General features: G+C 42.6%; 1 protein-coding gene across 1 annotated transcript in view; it reads left to right on the forward strand.

The window, feature by feature from the left end:
- The window catches only part of RAB38 (RAB38, member RAS oncogene family), a 28814-nt gene extending 25055 nt beyond the window's left edge, over window positions 1–3759 (forward strand). Inside the window, exon 3 of the mRNA XM_034759648.1 lies at window positions 3129–3759. Within this exon, the coding sequence (XP_034615539.1) occupies window positions 3129–3281 (153 nt within the window). The 3' untranslated portion in view covers window positions 3282–3759. The remainder of the gene's footprint in view (window positions 1–3128) is intronic.
- Window positions 3760–18987: the final 15228 nt, after the last annotated feature.

Here is an 18987-nt window from a genome sequence, read left to right on the forward strand (position 1 = left end):
GGGGCAGATGGTGTGTGGATGGTATATTTGAAATAAAATTAGGCACCTATTGTTATAATGAAACCGCTCTAAAATATACACCACCTGTCTAGAGCATATGTGCAAGGTATAAAATAAGAGGCCACCACCTGTATAATACTGAGATTTGCAGGTTTGTTTATCCTCCAGCTTAGGGGCTGATCCACGTACTTGAGGCAGCTAGCCCCTCCCACTGCTCCATCGCTGTAGTGACACTCTATTTTTAGCATGCTAGCTCAATAGGAGCTAGTGCAAGTATGTCTCCTCGAGCCGGGAGTCACGCCCCCTCTGCAGGTCAGAGTGTAGACACACCCTAAAATCGACATATTTCAATTTAGCGTAAATGTGTTACTAACTGACTTCATCTAAGTGAAATAACTGATTTAAAATGAAACCCGTGTGCCTGTGTAACCCACACACTTTCTGCATGTGGTGTTGTGTCCCATCTAGTGGCACTGAGACCACTTAGAGAGAGAGAGAAAGCAATTAATGAGTCTGCTCTACAGCCTTAGCTAACAGCCAGTTGGCTTTTAGCTCATGCGCTAAGCTCCAGAGTAGGGCCGGCTCCAGGGTTTTTGCCGCCCCAAGCGGCGGGAGGAGGGGGGGGAGAATAAAAAAAAAAGCTGCGATTGCGATCCGCAGCAGCTCCACTGTGCCACTTCCTTCTTCGGCGGCAATTCGGCGGCAGGTCCTTCCCTCCGAGAGGGACCGAGGGACCCTCCGCCGAATTGCCGCCAAAGAGCCGAGATGCTGCCCCTTCCCCTTGGCCACCCCAAGCACCTGCTTGCTCAGCTGGTGCCTGGAGCCGGCCCTGCTACAGAGGTCCCAAGTTTGATCCCACCCACTGACAACCGGGGTCTGTCGACGTTACACATGTAGCCTGTTACACCAATCTATCAGATTGGGTTTAAAATAAAATCTTGAGTTACAACAGTGGAATGCTGTATGTAGACAACCCTGCGTATCACCTCTGTAAAGCCAGTATAAGTGATGGTGCAATCAGTCCCCCACTCATCCAGAAACATACTCACTAAGCATTTGTGTCCAGTAGACAGCACAGGAATATGCTCATCCTCAAAGAATGGACAAATATCAGGATTGGAAGGGACCTCAGGAGGTCATCTAGTCCAACCCCCTGCTCAAAGTGGGACCAATCCCCAGACAGATTTTTGCCCCACATCCCTAAATGGCCCTTTCAAGGATTGAATTCATAACCCCTGGGTTTAGTAGGCCAATGCTCAAACCACTGAACTAGCTCTACTCCCACTTACTTAAACCTCACTTTATGCCTGTGGTGGCAAAAAGCACGTCTTCAGCTGTTTTTACAGAACGGGAAACTGAGGTAGGGAGGTTACTCCCTTTAATAATTTGCCTAAGGCCACAGAAGGAATCCATGAAAGGTTGAGACCACAGGCAGATTTTATTTACCTCGTCTACTCATAGCGGAGATACATCTTACACCAGCAATAGAGTTCTTTTGCTGGTATAGCTTATACCAGATTCCCCCCCAAAAAAAACAAGCTATATCAGCAAAAGGCCTTTTTTGCCAGTCTAACTGCATCTATACCAATACTTTTGCCAGGATATTTGTTGGCTGGGGTATGATTTTTCCCCACACACGCTCCTAACTGATGGAGCTATGCTGGCGAAATATTCACACCTCCCTCTTGCTCATTTCCAGTGTTCCCTTCCCTTCTATCATCCCCTTAGGAAGCTTATTTCAAGCCACAAATAATAAGGCGTTTTGTTTACTGTTTTTAAATATTACTAGAGTTTAGGTAATTTTCAGATAGTTGATGAAGTATTCCTTAGAACTTCGTCCTGCCTCTCCAGAAGGGAGGCAGCCTGGGGGTAGATGGAATGTTTGTCACTTTATTAAGGACATCAAATACAATGTGGCAGAAGTGTGTGTATGTGTGTGTGTGAGAGAGAGAGATTCTATTTCATCTTTTTTCTAAACTGGCACTTTGAGATCATTTTCTTGTTGGCTATGTCTTCTAATTAAATTTCACAGTGCCCTGAAAATGATTTGTTACATGGCTGAGGAATTTAGGAGTCTGGTCTCAGAAAATCATGTGATGCACTGTAGTTGTGAGGTTGCAGGTGGTGTATATTGATTCCCAGTTCTATACTAGCTGTTAGATTTATAAATGTCTTGTGTTATGATTTGTTTGTTTACAATCAAGGGATATTATTTAGAGGTCAAAGTTTAAATATTTAAGCACAGTCGCGTGTGTGTGTGTGTGTGTGTGTGAGTGAGAAAAAAAGAAATCCTTTAAAACCCAGGAACCAATTAAAAGACTGATCAGCTCCCTAGATTTCAGCTCTTTATTATAGTACAAAGGGATGAGACCTGGTTCCATTGTATCTATGGAGTGTTGCCGTTGGCTACAAGGGGAGCAGGACAACTAAAGACGTGAAGGCAAATGTATAAAGATATGCCGGGCTTCTGAGCCTAACTCCTCGGGATCGGGATCTCTATCTCTGAAGCTGGACTAAAAGTGATATTGCTTTCTGAGAATTCAATAGGTGCTAACTCTGTATCTATAACAGACAAAACAATGAACCCAAATATTGCATTACAGCTTACTTGTACTGGGAGAAACTCAATTCTGTATCTGCTTATTCAGGGATCTTGTTCATCATGTATCGTTTTGGGCACTGGGCAGAAAAATCAACTGAAAAAATGGACAAGATTTTAAAATACAAATGCGATAGAAGGCAGTAATGACTGCTGAGTACTCAAGACTTTTGAAAATCAGGCTACTTATGCAGGTGCAAATATATGGCTATTTATTCAGGTGTACCCATTTTTGAAACTCTCTGCTGGTGTGTTATCCTTCATAAAGCAATACAAATGACCAATGATTTTCGTAGGCTAAATGGTATTGCTGTGTGTTATTTAATAGATATTTGAATGATGATGTATATAATGCCTAATTAATATAATCTGTACAAAACATTATTACATGCTGTCAATTTTTAAAGTCTGCTTTTATAGGAAAGTAAACGTTAGATGTTGCCCAGAATTGACCTTAGAATATAGAAGATATCCGACATGGTGTGCCTACTGTTTGGCTAATTAATTTCTCTCTCTCTTTCACCTGCAGGAAAACATAAATATAGACGAAGCTTCCAGATGCCTGGTGAAACACATAATTGCTAGTGAGAGTGATCTAATGCAGCCCATTGAACCAGATATTATAAAACCACACCTGAATTCTTCTAATATTGTCAGTTGTTCAGCTTGCTTTAAATCCTAAGGGACTCCCAGACTATTCCTGGATACTAGAGCTGAGCAAATAGTTAACAATGAATAATTTATCCAAAATACACAACCTGTTTTTCTGCTCACAGAATATCCATGAGCAGACTGCAATTTTCTCAAATGTATGTGTTTTTTAAAATTATTCAATGATTTTTTGACTCTTTGGATTGATTGTGAACAGTTCACTTTAATAGTAACTATTCACATTGTTTTGGTTAGTTGTGATTGGTCAGATAAGTCACATGGTGGTGTTCCTACTCCCTGATTAAATGAGTGAGCAAGAAATGCTCAGGCACGTGATTTTAAAATTTGGTTAGGACATAAAAATGGCTATACTGGGTCAGACCAATGGCCATCTAGCCTAGTATCCTGTCTTATGACCATGGGCAGTGCCAGACGCTTCAAAGAAAATCAACAGAACGGGGAAATTGCAAGTGATCCATCCCCTGTCATCTACTCCCAGCTTCTGGCAGTCGGAGGCTGAGGGATACCCAGAACATGGGGTTGCAGCCCTGACCATCTTTGTTAACAGCCACTGATGGACCTATCCTCCATGAACTTACCTAATTCTTTTTTGAACCCAGCTAGAATTTTGGCCATCACAAATTTCCCTGGAAATGAGTTCCATGGGTTGACTGTGCGCTGTGTGAAGAAGTACTTCCTTATGTTTGTTTTAAATCTGCTGCCTATTAGTTTTATTGGGTGACCCCTAGTTCTTGTGCTATGTGAGGGGATAAATCACACTTCCCTGTTCACTTTCTCCACACCATTCATGATTTTATAGACCTCTGTCATATCCCCCCCAGGTGTCTTTTTTCTAAGCTGAACAGTCCTAGTCTTTTTAATCACTCCTTGGTTATTGCAAGTACTTACTCATACGACTTGGAAATTTGCTTTCTAACCATAATTTTCCAGTAAAACTTAAATGCATGAATGTTGACAGAAAGTAAAAACAAAGGGGGGCTGGAGTGAATATTCATAGAATGTTTTTTGCAGTATTTACCTAGCTCTCTTGCGTACCTATTATGAACACCACAATAACACATGAAATCTGAATTGTGGCAGTGTGGTCAAGTACATAGCGCCTGGATTCTAGTCCAGCCCTGCCACTGACCTTCTGTGCATCCTTGGGGAAGTCACTTCTGTTTCCTGTCCAACTCTTTGCCTATCTTATCTTTTGGGGTAGTAAGCTCTTTGGGGCAAGGACTGTCTCTTACAATGTGTTTGTACAGTGCCTCGCAAAATGGGGTCCCAATCTCACCTGAGGCAGTTAGACACTACTGTAATATAAATAAGAATAATTCAACTGACTGCCGAGGTGGAGGTGAATGGGTGGGACACACAGAGGCCCATGCTTAAGTCTTGTATGGAGCAAAGCAAAGTGTCCTTAAATTATGAAACAGGTCTTAAATTTTGGTCTGTGACTGAACCATCTCTTATTATTATATATGCATTACAGAGTAGATCCAGGGACGGAGCTGTGACCAACCACAGCTTGCTAGTATTTGGTTTAAAGCCGCAAATTGTAAATATATTTTAGAGTAAGAAACAAGTCACAGCTTTTTAAAACCAAAAAATGCCAGTGCAGAACAGTCTGTGCTGTCTGTATTTAGGGACAGGTGTCATGCATAGGGAATTGCTGAATTCAAATCCAACCTCCGACATAGGCTCCTGCTGCGGCCTCGGTCCAATCACTTAACCTTGCTGCCTCAGCTTCCCCATCTGTAAAATAGAATTAATAGAATTTGCCTACCTCACTGGGCTTTTGTGCAGGTTATCGTCTGCATAGTCCTTTGGAGATTAAAAGAGCTGTATAAGGGCTAAGCTTTATTAGTGCGAAGCAGGATGGCTACTGCCCTATTGCATGACTACATGACTCTCTGATGTCTGTAAATAAAACTAGGGTTTGTCTTCACGGCAACAGCTGGCTCGAGTTTCTCCACTCCAGCTAGTCTAGTTTGAGTGACAAAGGCCACACTGCGAAATAACAAGCTACACACCGATTGGAGTAGCAGCTGATGAGTTGTGCTACCTTGAGCTTTGGCCTGTGGCTGCATCCCCACTGCATTACTAGCTTGAGCATCAGCAGCACTCAAGCTTCAACCCACATCTCCTGCTAGGCCAGTTAGCTTGAGCTTAAAGCACTGCTAAACTCCAGCGAGAGGTTTCTGTATGTGACCAGGAGTCAGGTCATTATCACTCGAGTTATACCTTGAGTTAATGCAGTGAGGTCCAAACTCCCTGGGACTAAATACTTTTTGATCCTCAGTGCTTTAGGTAAGGAACTAGATGTCTCAATGGGACCGGAGACATCTGATGTCTTGCTTTTCCAGAAACTAATATCTATGAGATTGTGGAGCTAAACTGTGTTGTAACTTGGTCTCCAAGTATCAATGTGCTCTAGCTGTCCTCATCTTTACTTGTCCACAGCAGATTCCAATCAGTGTTCCTGAAACAGAAATGTAACGTCCTCCCAGACGTGTCTGTGGGAGAGCTTTGCCTGACCAAAGAGTTAGACATAATCTTTCCTTGTTAAAAAGAAACAAAAATAAAACATTGAAAAACTAGTTTCTTTCCTTTAATGTGCTGTCTTAATGTCTGGTAAGCTCCCCACCTCCCATCCTTAGTTCTGCTGTGTGCTTTTTGATCAATCAAAGATTGGGGCCCGGCTTTCCATGTAGGACAGATACAGATCCATTACCTCATCGATCAGGGCCGAATTCTGCCCTGACTCTCTACGGATTGCATGACACGTACGTCAGTGCTGTGGTCATAAGTAGTTTCTCTGGTATGCTGAATAAAACACTGCACTGCAGTGAAGAATCAGGCCCCTTTAAAGGTGTGTAAAGGTAACATCATTCCAGATTTTTTCCTGACGGCTGTGCACTGTTTTTATTTTACTTAGATGATGAGTAACTGCTAGGACACTTGCAATAAAACAAGAAATGCACAAACACCACCAGAGTAAACAGAGATGCTGCATGCTGAGAGGATATAAGCACTCCAGAGAGAATGCATGAATGTGATTACGTTGTGACTAGATCCTTTCAGGACTGAGTATGAAATTTAGTTTATCGTTTAAATCCCTGACTGGATGAGATTTCCTTGCGTGTTACTGATACATTTGGTATTATCTTGTCCTCTCCAGTGTTGGGGAGTGAGTTTTTGAATTCCATGGGCATTGTGAGGCAAAAAGGCTTTCACTCTGGACTTCTGGAATGCCCTTGCCCTGCTATAAGAAATGAAGGGTGGGTAGGGTGATCAGACAGCAAATGTGAAAAATCGGGACAGGGGATGGGGGTTTATAGGAGCCTATATCAGAAAAAGCCCCAAAATTTGGGACTGTCCCTATAAAATCTGGACATCTGGTCACCCTAAGGGTGGGCATGATTCTCCTGTGCCTTGCACATTGTGTAGTTATTGGCATCTGTGCAAAAGCAGGGTTAAAATGATAACAGATTAGAATACACCACTCGCATCTCACTGTTAGCTTTTTACAATATCTTTGCACAGGTACAAATGAGCATACAAGCTGCTAGGCAGTGGAGAATCAGGCTTCAAATCTCCTGATAAGGAGACTTTTCTCTTTATTCAGAATTTTGGGAACATTTTGATATTTTAGTGCCAGACTTTGCAAGTTTCCCCCTGCCAAATGTGGTAATGTCATTTTGCATTTTTTTGTTGCTTTATATCTTTAGAGTTCTGTACAATCAGGATCTAACTGATTCTTATACACTCTTGGAGAAGCACATAAGTATCATTAACACCACATTTCAGAGGGGGAAATTTACACAGAGGGGCAAGTTTGGCTCTCTTACACCTATATGACCCCAGTGAATTTGGTGGGGTAAACTCCCATGGGAGCATCAGGCATTTGGCCCCTTTTAGAATCAGGCTTCATTCTTCTTACACATTATGACTGCAGAGAACAAAGTTGTCCTTAACTTTTGCCAATCAGAAATCAGCTTATTCCCAACAATACATGTTTTGGCCACTACATCCTTCGTGTACATATCCTCAATTGACTGCACAGCTGATATTTTGTTTCTGGAGCCCATTGCTTTTGGTTTAAATCTACAAATAATTAGACCTCTTTTTTTTGGCTGTAGCTTGGTTGCCCACGGATTTTTAAAGAAACGTGTCCATCTGAATTAAATGGAAATGGCAAATATATTTTAATGCAGGGAAATGCAATTTATGTCAATTGCTGGGAAACAGTTAATGCAAATACATTTAGTGCACCTGCATTCAAGCATATGACAGAAGGTTCTTATGGTAATTAATAATAATAAAAACCATTTCTGGCAGAACACAGAGTATGTATGTTCTATAAAATTAATCAAACAAAATAAATGTACATGAATCCTTGTTTAACCCTATGCAAATTCAACTACTCTCATGCAACACATCTCTGCTTCATGATTTTCTTTTTGGAATTGTTTCCTTTTGACTGTTCACTTGTTTTAACACACTATATATAACTTGTCCCTTAATCTTTTAAGATAAGTGTTTGGCATTAATAAAAGTATTATATACTTGAGAAAGAAGCTTTTCCTTCCCTTTTCCCCTCCCTCCTGCTGCCTCAATTAATCTTTTCCATTTTAAAGAGGCAGTTTAAGTCCCCAATTTCTGAAATGGCCTCAATTCAGCTTCTGTTTTTACAGGCATATTTTTGCGTCCACAAATAAATGCACCCGCAGTTTCGTGAGCCTATCTGAATGGAGCATGCAGTCATGGAACTCAGATGGGTAACACATTGCCTGTGTTTGCAAATCAGGTAGCTCTTAACTGGACCCATCATTAACTGTGAATGTAAAATTGTGCTTGCAGAACTATTGCCCATCCCAACCATACAAAAATGAATCAGCCAATGAGTTGACTCTCTTCAAATATGAGATTGGCTAAAAAATTGTGAGTTTTTAAAAAAAAAAAAAAAAAATTTAAGGTAGGGTGCCTTTGGGTTTTGAATCCTTTAGGGCTTGTATTTTCAAGCTTTTTGCAGCCATGAGGGCTAGAGATTTTATTAAAAAAAAAAAAAAGAAAGAAAGAAAACGGAGATTCCCACATTACACCGTGACTCCAGAAGCTGGGGCTTTAAGTAAAACAGTAAATATTGTGAGACTTGTGATAAAACCGCAACATGGGGCAACACTGCTGCAGTATTAGAGTGAGTCTCAAAATCAGGCCTTAGCCCCATCAAATAATTTGGGAATATTAATCTGATGAAAGCAACAAACAATTTATTTGCCACTGCAGCACATAAAGCACCTAACTACTGGGCTGAAGGCCATGTTCTTTTTTGTTTTGAATATAGGAATATCAGTTTACAAAGATAAGGAGCTAATCCTAACAGAGCTACAGCAACCTACTAAGCAGTGTCAAAGCTAATCTGATGAACATGCCCTGGTAGACTTGGCTGCAGTTCAACAGTGACACAAAGTTATTTGCCAACAGTTGTGTGTTCTCCTATAGGAGATGAGCTGGGGGGGGGGTGAGGGAGAGGGATATGTCTCCGTCCAATTCTCAGAGGACTGGTTTTCACACCAACAAAAAGTACTGTGATCACTCTGGTTGGCCAAGGTTTAAATGGACATAGAGCAGTGGCTCTCAAACTTTTGTACTGGTGACCCCTTTCACATAGCAAGCCTCTGAGTGCGACCCCCCCTTATAAATTAAAAAACACTTTTTTATATATTTAATACCATTATAAATGCTGTATGCAAAGCAGGGTTTGGTTGGAGGTTGACAGCTCGTGACCCCCCATGTAATAACCTTGCAACCCCCTGAGGGGTCCCGACCTCCAGTTTGAGAGCCCCTGACATAGAGTATGAGCTACATTTCCCCTAAAAATGGAACCTCTATTATAGGCTCACAGGAAGGTTGCTGGGGAAGGGGGGGCTTGCACTGTGCCCCACCTGTACTTTAGCTCATCTGCAGAAAGCTGGAGGATCTAAATCTTGCAGGCCAGGATATCTCACAAGCATTACATTTGCATTTAAAAGAAACACCTTCCTGATTAACTTGTGCATGTATTCTTTGGGCTTGCACTAGCATCACAAATGTTAATGACCACTGGGAGGCATTTCTTTGGGAATGAGGCCTCAGCCATGGATTGCACACAAAGACGACAGATAATGGGTCCAGCGAGTGTGTACAAAAGAGAAGTTAAAATTACAGAAGTCCTCAAATAGCAGGTAAACCTAAGGGTTGGGGAGGAAGTGTCACTAGTAGTATAGAAGTACTGTCAGGGTGGGAAGAAGTCTGCAGGAGTTCCAAGAAGACCAAGGTGAGGAGCAGTACCTGAGGAGGGAAAAGATCTATCAGTTGTAATCTTAAAATGTTTTTTCCCCTTGAGTTTTCTCTTACTATAAGGCTGCTCCAAAGTGCTCTCAGGTGATTCACTGGGCTGAGCAACTAGCTCAATATACAGTATCTATGAACTATGGCTTGCCGTGAAGCAGCATTGTGGCAACCTCAAATGTCAACTCAGGAAACAATGGAAGACATCGAAACCTCTGGAAACATAATCTACAATGACAGGGTGCCTTAAAAATACAGTAGAAGAGCAATAAAGGAGTGCTGGGTTTAAATGACTTCCAATGCTACGTCTACACGACGAGTTTCAGGTGCGAGTCCGAAGTGGTGTACCCAAACTTGCTCTAGCTCTCATTGATCTAGTGCGAATATAAATAGCAATATAGCTGCAGTAACATAAGCAGCAACAGCAGAGGCATGACTTAGCCGTGCTGAGTATGTACTCACCGGTTTCTGGCAGGTTTGTACTTGGCACAGCTAGCTCGTTCTACCACAGGCTACACTGCTATTTATATTACCACTGGTTCTTGCCAAGCTAGCATGAGTATGTGTACATGAGCTCTAGCTAGTAGTGTAGATGTAGCCTTTAAAAGATGCTGTAGCTCAAACACAAGATGCAGGAATCGCTGGATGAAATCCTCTGACCTATGTTGTGTAGTAGGGCAGACTAAATAATCACAATAGTCCTGGCTTTATAATATATGAATCATCTAGGGCATAAAGAACTAAATTTTATCCCATTTCCATAGGGACTTTGTTCACTGTTGGCTATCTTGAATACACCTGCTATTTTATTCAGGATTTCTCAGAACAGCTTGCAGTGCCGATGAATATATATTTTAGCCTGCCATCAGCCTTACTTTTTCATCTCCGTCTCTCATCCATTCAGTGAAGAAGTTTTGTCATCCCTGTTAGCATTGGGTCTTTTGATCCAGTATGTTTATGGCCTCTGCTCTCAAGTTCACCCTACTCTTCTGCATTAGCCCTTCTGCTCTACAAAGACAATCAACATCATTGTCACACCTGATTTACAAAGCACATAGGGAAGCCTCATTATGACAGTCCATCAACCAGTCTGCAAGAAAAGGCTGCTGATGTCAATGCCCAATCTAACATAATACTAAGGCTTGTCTACTATCTGCCGGATTGACGGGCAGCGATCAATCCAGTGGGGTGTGATTTATCGCATCTAGTATAGACGCACTAAATGCACAATAGATGCACTCTCCCGTCGACTCTGGTACTCCACCAAAATGAGGAGTGCATGCGGAGTCGACGAGAGAGCGTCAGCTGTCAACTTACTGCAGTGAAGACACCACAGTAAGTAGATCTAAGTACATCGACTTCAGCTATGCTATTTGTGTAGCTGAAGTTGCATATCTTAGATCGACCCCATGCGGTAGTGTAGACAAGCCCTAAGAAATGCCCTACCATAAAAATACACTAAGAAAGCAGGACAACTAGAAGAAGCTAAAGACGTAAGTTTCCCAAAGGCAACTGCTCATTGTAGCCTATCGGTTACATTAAGATAAGAGGGATGTAAGACATCCCTCAGACTGGCTAACATGGTATTTTTATTATGGGATTTAAAGTCTTGCTAGAAATATTGTGTCCATTGCCTACCAGGATAGGATAGGCTGGGAGGGATGCATGGGACGAAAACACAGGCTACTGCCAGTGGGTATGGGGAAATGTATATACTCTAAACTAAAGAAGGTCTATGGTTCTGTTTTTTTCTTTTCCTAGCTGACTTTTTCATTTTTGTGTGACCTGCAGCTCAAGCATAAAGGCCTTCCTCTGACACAAGAAATATATTGGGGGAAAGTAGGATGTTTAATAGGGCAATCTTTCCATACAATTATGTATATAAAAGGTGATAGAAGTACACACTTAAGAGGCCAGTTATTATATTATTAAACCCAGAGACAGATACTGAGCTGCATATTAATTGATAAAGGGTACCGTATTTTGTTGTTTGCAGTAAGCTGATTAGATGTTTATTGCAATGGGATGGCCAGTGAATGCTACATTGTTGTTTAGCCTGGATATTTCTTTGCATTCAGAAGTTCCCTATAATGAAGACACAGAATGAAGCTGGGGGCGGAGGGGTTATAACTAAAACAGAGGAGTGAACCCTCTCATCATCTAGCAGTCATCTTGACAATCATTTTGTAGTATTCTGGGAAATGTAGTTCAGTCCCACTGTTGTAGTCATGTCTGCCCATTGTTAGGTAAATAAGGAATGGGAGTCTATTTAAAAAAAAAAAAAAAAAAAACTCTTTTCAATGAAGGATTATGGGGAAACCGCCTCCTAAAAAAAAAAAAAAAAGGACTGAACTGGTTAGCCAAGGAGGAAGAATAGGTCTGTCTCAGCACTTAGGCACCACAGTGATCTATGGTATTGAAAAACAACAGATAGAAAACTTGGGTGATCCTAGATATTCCTCACCTGCAATGTATTGAGCACCATTTTAATGCTACGTAACTAAAAAGGTGTATAATCCACAAGTGATTGGGCTCAATGCAGGGGTAACTGGACGAAATGCAATGGCCTATGTTATACTAGAGATTAGACAAGATGATCTAATAGTCCCTTCTGCCCTTAAAATCTATGACTATATCCTAGTAATTGACCATCGACCCAAGACTTGGCCAGTTCAGAAATTATGGCACATAACACAACATTTGGTTCTCAGCAGGATCTTTGCTAAGGTCATTTTGAGGCAAGGCAGACAAAAACTTAGACCTAAGTGACTATCTGAAATGTTGCAACTTCTCAAGGTGCCTTTGGAGGGCAGCTACTTAGACATAAGAGGTAAACAGAATCCGTTGTGTTTGGAATGAAGGGGGAATACAAATGAAGAGCACATTGAAGTGAATGCCAAGAGGAAGAGAGAAATTAACAGATCGAATGAAATTGTTTTGTTAGGTTGGTTGATTGGCAGGCACTGCTTATCCAATTAGAAAATTGATGTGCACACAGCTCACAGAAGCCAGCCATTGCCTGTCAGACTTGGGAGGCTGACATTACTGTGAGGTTTGTTGTTCATTTGGGATCAGATTGTGCCAATTAAGCCCCAAGTAGGGGGCAGTGCAGAAAGGCATCATCTCAAGGTGAGTTCCATGTAGCATTGCCACTCTGAGAGGTTTTCTGAAGCTCCTGAGGAGTACAACCCCTGTGCCAGGCCCTAGGAGGAGACAGCATGCATTTCTCTTTGTTTCACAGGCAAAAAACAAATAAGTCAATCAAGTAGTCTGTCGCCATGCCAACTGGTGATGTGATCTCATCTATTCTACACACTAAGCATTGTTGGGTCTGCCCAGTAGTTGGATGGGAGACAACCCAAGAAAGCCCAGGGTGCTGCAGAACAGGGCTATTGGGCAAGAAGTAGCTGGTACACTTGCCTCTGAACACCTGGGTCTTAGGGGACACTGTGCTGATTTAGAAGTTTTGGGGAGAAGAGAAGTCAAGTTTCTTCTGGCAGCCCAGTCCTATCCTAGGGAGAGAGGAAGGTTCCTCAACTCTGATGTGGTATGTGAGAGCTGGGTGACTAGGAGGAGTGGGGGAGTGAAAATTGGGGATCTGGGGTGATTCAGAGAAGGGTATTGAAAGATACTAAAGGAAGAGATTGAGGAGTGATTTAAATAGGATCCAGATGGAGAGGAAGGAGGAACATAAAAATACAGAAGAAGGAAAGACAACCCATACAGAGAAAGAATGAGGGAATGGCGAGAGAGAGGGGAAATCAGGTTGAAAAAAAGACACAGGAAAAAAGTGCAGTAAAAGATTGGAGTGAAGAAACTAAAATGACAGGAGAAAGCCAAGGAGTGTTTTGAGGTTTTATTTAATATTAGATTAATGATATAATGCTTGCTATATATAAATACACATAACGTTGCACTAATGTTTGATCTATACAGTATTTACACACTTACACATACAGTAATGCACTAATGTTTGCTACACAGGTATGTGTGTATTCAATGTATGGATACAATTTTGCTCACAATTATTTGCACTTAAGTTACAGACATCTGGGTACCATACTGCACCTTCAAATCAGATACTTGGTGTGTAAATAGCCCTAATTGCACTCACACAAGTAATTGCATGTGTGTAATTTTGCTCAATTTTTGCAAGCACAAAATCAGTGGAGTCTATCATGGCTATACCACATGCTGGCCTCCTACTCTGTTCACAATAAATCTATTTGGGATATGATTTAGCACCTAATAAGGCAAATGAGGGGGAAAAGATTAAAAAAATGGAAATTAGGAAAGGCAAATGAGGACAAATTCATTGCAAAATGTCTCTCAGATGTTAAGGAACATATAAGAGATTATCTTAGAATGGAGATTCATACATGGCTAATCTTATTAAGAAAACAATTTCAAGTGTGAATACGTGCATATGTCAAACAGATGTGGTTGTCAGCAGGAGCATAGTGGAGCTATGTGTCACAATGAGTAAAGAAAAGACTAGGGCCTTGAGGAAAGTGAAAAATGACATGATAAAAATGATTTCTGTTTAAATGGAAAAAAGACCACACTGCATAATTATTAGGGAAACAAAGAGAAGTTACTGGAGCTTTTATTGTAAGGCAATGAGTAAAGGCATATCAACAGTACTAAAAAAGAAGTAGATTAATATAGACTTGTGGTATTTGTGAGAGGTGAAACTAGAGGCCTGATCCGAACTCAGTTGAAATAACTGTGCTTTGGATCAGGCCTAAAACCACTATGCTTGATGCAGGTTGTTTCAAGAGACACATGCCAGCATTTCTTAGGGTTAATGATCTAAATCCATAGTTAGGTACTTAAATGAAAATAGACTGATTTTCAAAAGTGCAGGACATCCACTGAACTCAATGGGAGCTCTGCCCTTCTGAAAATCCGGCCTTCCACATAGGTGTAACAGGGATTTTAATCCCTCACATTAAGCATTTAGGATTGAAATTTTGGCCACAAATTATAAGCACACACTTCCCTTTAGCTAGAAAAACATTACGCAGAAAAGTGACTCACCCATTGAGCAAGAGAGATTCTAGTTCGACCACAAGTTGAGATGCAGGAATCCCTTGGAGGAATCCCAGTGCCTGTGTTGTGTAGGAGGTCACACTAGTGATCATGGTGGTCCCTTCTGGCCTTAAAATCTATTAATCTGAAAATCACGAGTTTTAAATTGCAATTTAAGATGGACATTTTCAAATTGGCTACTGATTTTAAGAGACACAAATTTTGGGTGCCAAATTTGAGGCACCTAGGCCAGATTTTTAGAAGCACTTTGATGTAGCTCTGGCTCCGTATTGCAAGGCCTAAGGGACTTGGACATCTAATTTTCAAAAGTGACTGAGACACTTAGGCCCAGATCCTCAAATGTACTTAGCATTGTTCCCCTTGCTATTGTGACACCTGCCTACCAGGCCATCTGCCACCTACTACTTGACTTCAAGTTAGGCAGCCAGGCTTCCCATACAATGCATGGGGAGTTAGGTGCCTAGGAAAGGGATCCTCAGAAGCCAGGAAGTTGATTGGGAAAACTAGCCAGGAATGAAATGCCAAGGAGATGGGAGGGATGAGGACACCTAAATGTCTGACCTGGTGTGCCCGGCTGATGTGAAGAGACGCTCTCTACAAATCAAGTTGAAGCTCCCCAGTCTAGTTTCGTAGTCCATATTTAGTAAAATGCCAAATACCCTGGTGTAAATGTAGAAAAGTAGATTTGATATGAGAGATCCTTTCAGTTTTAATAATCTAAAGTTAATAGTTACTGTTATAAGGGTGTTTTTCAATATGATTTTTTATCTTGAAAATTTATCTTTAATCTCTGAGAACTACATTTCCTCCCCCTAAATAAATTAGTGCTGATTTCCATTTCCATGTCGCTTTGTTCTTAATTTACTCTGCTATTGTATCTGGTTTGAGGCCCTTTTACAAATTGAAGACAGCCATCAAGTTGTTGCCTTTAGAGTGTGTGTGTGTGTGTGTGTGTGTAATAGGTGGTTATATGTCATTTACCATAATGTCTTTCATCTTGTATGAAAGTCAATAATGGCTGATGGCTAAGAATCTTTTTATTTATTTTTTCAGTCTAAGAAGAAAGGTTATAGCCAATAATCACACACTGCAATGAATATTCCCCTGCAGGCCAGGACACACATTTTGAAGTATAAGCACTTCTGAACAACCTTATGTGTGTTAAGTCTGTGATAATATATCAGTGGTTGTTTGGCTAGTCAGTCTAAAATAAAAATAGAAGCTACTGGTCCAGTCAGTGGCACAACCTTTGCATGTGTTCCTCCTGTGAATGCATTTTATTTATTCCTTCCTGTCTCACTTTCCCCTTTATATTCTGTACAGTTTGGACAGATGCTGTTGACCCCTTTACATTGATTTAATTGATTGCCTGAATTATGATGACCCAACAGCCGCATTAATCAACGTAACACATCTGACTCATTTTCTCATATTAGCCCTCAGGGAAATCCTCTAGCAAATTATGTCCACATGTTAATCTCCTTTGAATAATCAGTTCATTTAAAGCCTCAGGCACTAAAATCAATGTATTTTCTTATAAATCAGCTTCCTAATTTAAAATGACATAGCCTTTTTTCTTCATCAGGTGAAAGCCAAATTATACACCTAATTCATATCCAAACAACACTCATTTAAGGCCGGGGGATAGGATAAGCATCATATCCTTCAATGAATGTGAATTATAAGCTTTCAGAATCTAATGAATTTACCTACAGCATTCAAGTTCAAAGAGCATTCTCATCCTTAATCTTCTCCAATAATGAACTGCAATACTGATAATCATCAAGATGAAACAAAGGTGCTCACGCTTCATCATCTCCAGGAAATCTTTTCCTCTCATAATCTCATGCTGTGTTTCAGATGCAATACCAATAGCCTGAGTGAGGACAAAGCAGGTCAGATTACCTGGTTTATTGTTTCTAGTGCCTTCTACAAGGAATTTCAAAGGTCTCACTTTGTGAACTCTTGCACCTAATTTGCAAGTTACTGCAGTTCTGTAGGCATATTGTGCAGTTGTGCAGCTAGATGACCAGTTAGATGCACAAATGTGTGTGTGAATACTGGATTTGCATAGATCAGTGGTTCTCCAACTTTAACAACCCGAGGACCCCCATTTCGATTTAAAAATTTCCCAGGACGTCCCACGCCAGCTTCTAATTTTCCCCGGGGGTGCTCAATCCCGCTCAGCCCCAGGCCCCACCCTCACTCGACCTTTTCCCCCAAGGCCCACTCCTGCCCCACCTCTTCCTGACCCGCTTCACCCCTGCCCCTCCTCTTCCCTGCTTTTTTCCACCCCCTCTCCCAAGAGCCCCCTGTCCCTGCTCCTCCCCTCCCTGCCAGCACCTTCTGCAGGAGGCACTGGGAGGGAGGGGGAGGAGTTGATCAGTGGGGCCGGCAGCCCCAGACATGACTTGCAGACCCCCTGGAGTCCCCGGACCCCAGTTTGAGAACTGCTGGCATAGATGATTGTGGTAACTGTATATTCAAATTAGGGGTGAAACTCATCACCTCCCAGAGGGCCAACACAAGGTCTATGCATCCCTTAATTGGCTCATAAGTCTTATTCTGTCTAGTTGCATATGAATGCATCTCTCTCTAAATGCACAAATTAGAAAAATCAGGCCCTAATTTTGCCATAACATGTTTGGTAAAAGTCGGTGTTTAGGTGGGTATCCATTATCAAAACTCTCTTTCCTTCCTGGACTATTGAATACGGATTGTTGTTGTTGTTGTTTTTGCACTTGACCCCAGAGATGCCTGCCTTTCAATGGAGTGTTCTGTGTATAAGCCATATGGTACTTTGGATGGAAGACACCATGTAAGCATCAAGTAGTCTGATTGAGACAGGAAGCAGATAGACAAAGTGATGGGTTATTTAACAGTAGATGTTTTTAAGGATCTGGCTGGAGAAAGATTTAAATGAATCACTGCTCAAGCCTGGTGAGACATCAGTAGTTCTAGCAGTGATGGCACAGCATTAGCCAATCCATTAGGTATGGGCTTTTGTCAGCGGCACAGTGCTGTACTAGGTGGACCAATGGTCTGCTCCTGTATGGTAAATCCTATGTTCTTATGCTAAATACATGCAATGAAAGTAACTCCAAAATGAATGAACAGTTATGGGCCCTGCTCAGTGATGAGCTCCCAAAATCCTAAGAACCAGTTCCCTACCAGGTCCTCAGCAGCACTTAGGCGGTGGATGGGGTCTTCACTCGCTCTGTATTTTCAGCGGCATTTCGGTGGCAGGTCCTTCACCCGGAGGGAGTGAAGACACCCCTCTCCCCCCCCCCCCCCCCCGCTGCCAAAGTGCTGCTGAAGACCCGGTAGGGAACCATGCGGTGAGTACAAACCCCGCGTGCCTGTCTCCCACACCCACCCATCTGACCCCAACCCACGTCCTGCCCCCGACTGCCCCCCTCAGAACCCGCAACCCATCAACCCCCCCCACTCCTTGTCCCCTGACCACCCCCTCCCGAGACCCCCCACCCTAACTGCCCCCCAGGACTCCACCCCCTACCCAACTCGCCCCACTCCCTGTCCCCTGACTGCCCCGACCCCATCCACCACCACTTCGACAGACCCCCGCAACTCCCATGCCTACCCAACCCCCCCATTCCCCGTCCCCTGACCCCCCCCCCCCCCAGAGCCTCTGCCCCCTCCAACCGCTCCCTGCCCCTTGTCCAACCCCTCCTCCCAGCCCCGGCCCTGCCCCCTTACCATGCTGCTGTGTAAGGATGCCGCGCGGCTGCTGGAGCTCACAGCCCCACCCCCTTACCCTGCTGCTCAAAGTGGCAGGAGCTGCAGAGCTGCCCAGAGCACTGGCGCCGGCAGCGTGGCGCGCTGGGGCTCTGCGAGGGGGGAGGAAGCGGGGGAGGGGCCGGGGGAGCCTCCCCAGTTGAGAGCTCAGGTGGGTCGGACAGGATGGTCCCGCGGGCCGGATGTGGCCCGCGGACCGGAGTTTGCTCACCCGCCCGCCCCTTTAGGAACCGGTTCTACACCGGCTTCTAAATTTAACAACCGGTTCTTGTGAACCGGTGCTAACCAGCTCCAGCTCCCCACTGGCTCTGCCTCCAGGAGCTTACAATCTAATTATAGATGTGGCATGATGAATGAGAGTAACAAACAGAGTCTGGGGAAGGACAAGTGTTACAGCATTAGGATCACATGGTTTCTTATCATAGGCATGTGAATTACCTGCATGTCTCACTTCTAAGAAAGCTTCTTTAAAATAATAATTATTGTTGCTTTTTTCTTACGGGTATCATGGAAGCAGTGATTCTTAAGGAGGGATCTGAGAGAAAAGGCAAATTATTCAGGATCCGTTACCTGAAAAGAGTTTTTGATTCTTC

This window comes from Trachemys scripta, chromosome 1 (assembly GCF_013100865.1).
Source record: "Trachemys scripta elegans isolate TJP31775 chromosome 1, CAS_Tse_1.0, whole genome shotgun sequence".
Taxonomy (NCBI): domain Eukaryota; kingdom Metazoa; phylum Chordata; order Testudines; family Emydidae; genus Trachemys; species Trachemys scripta.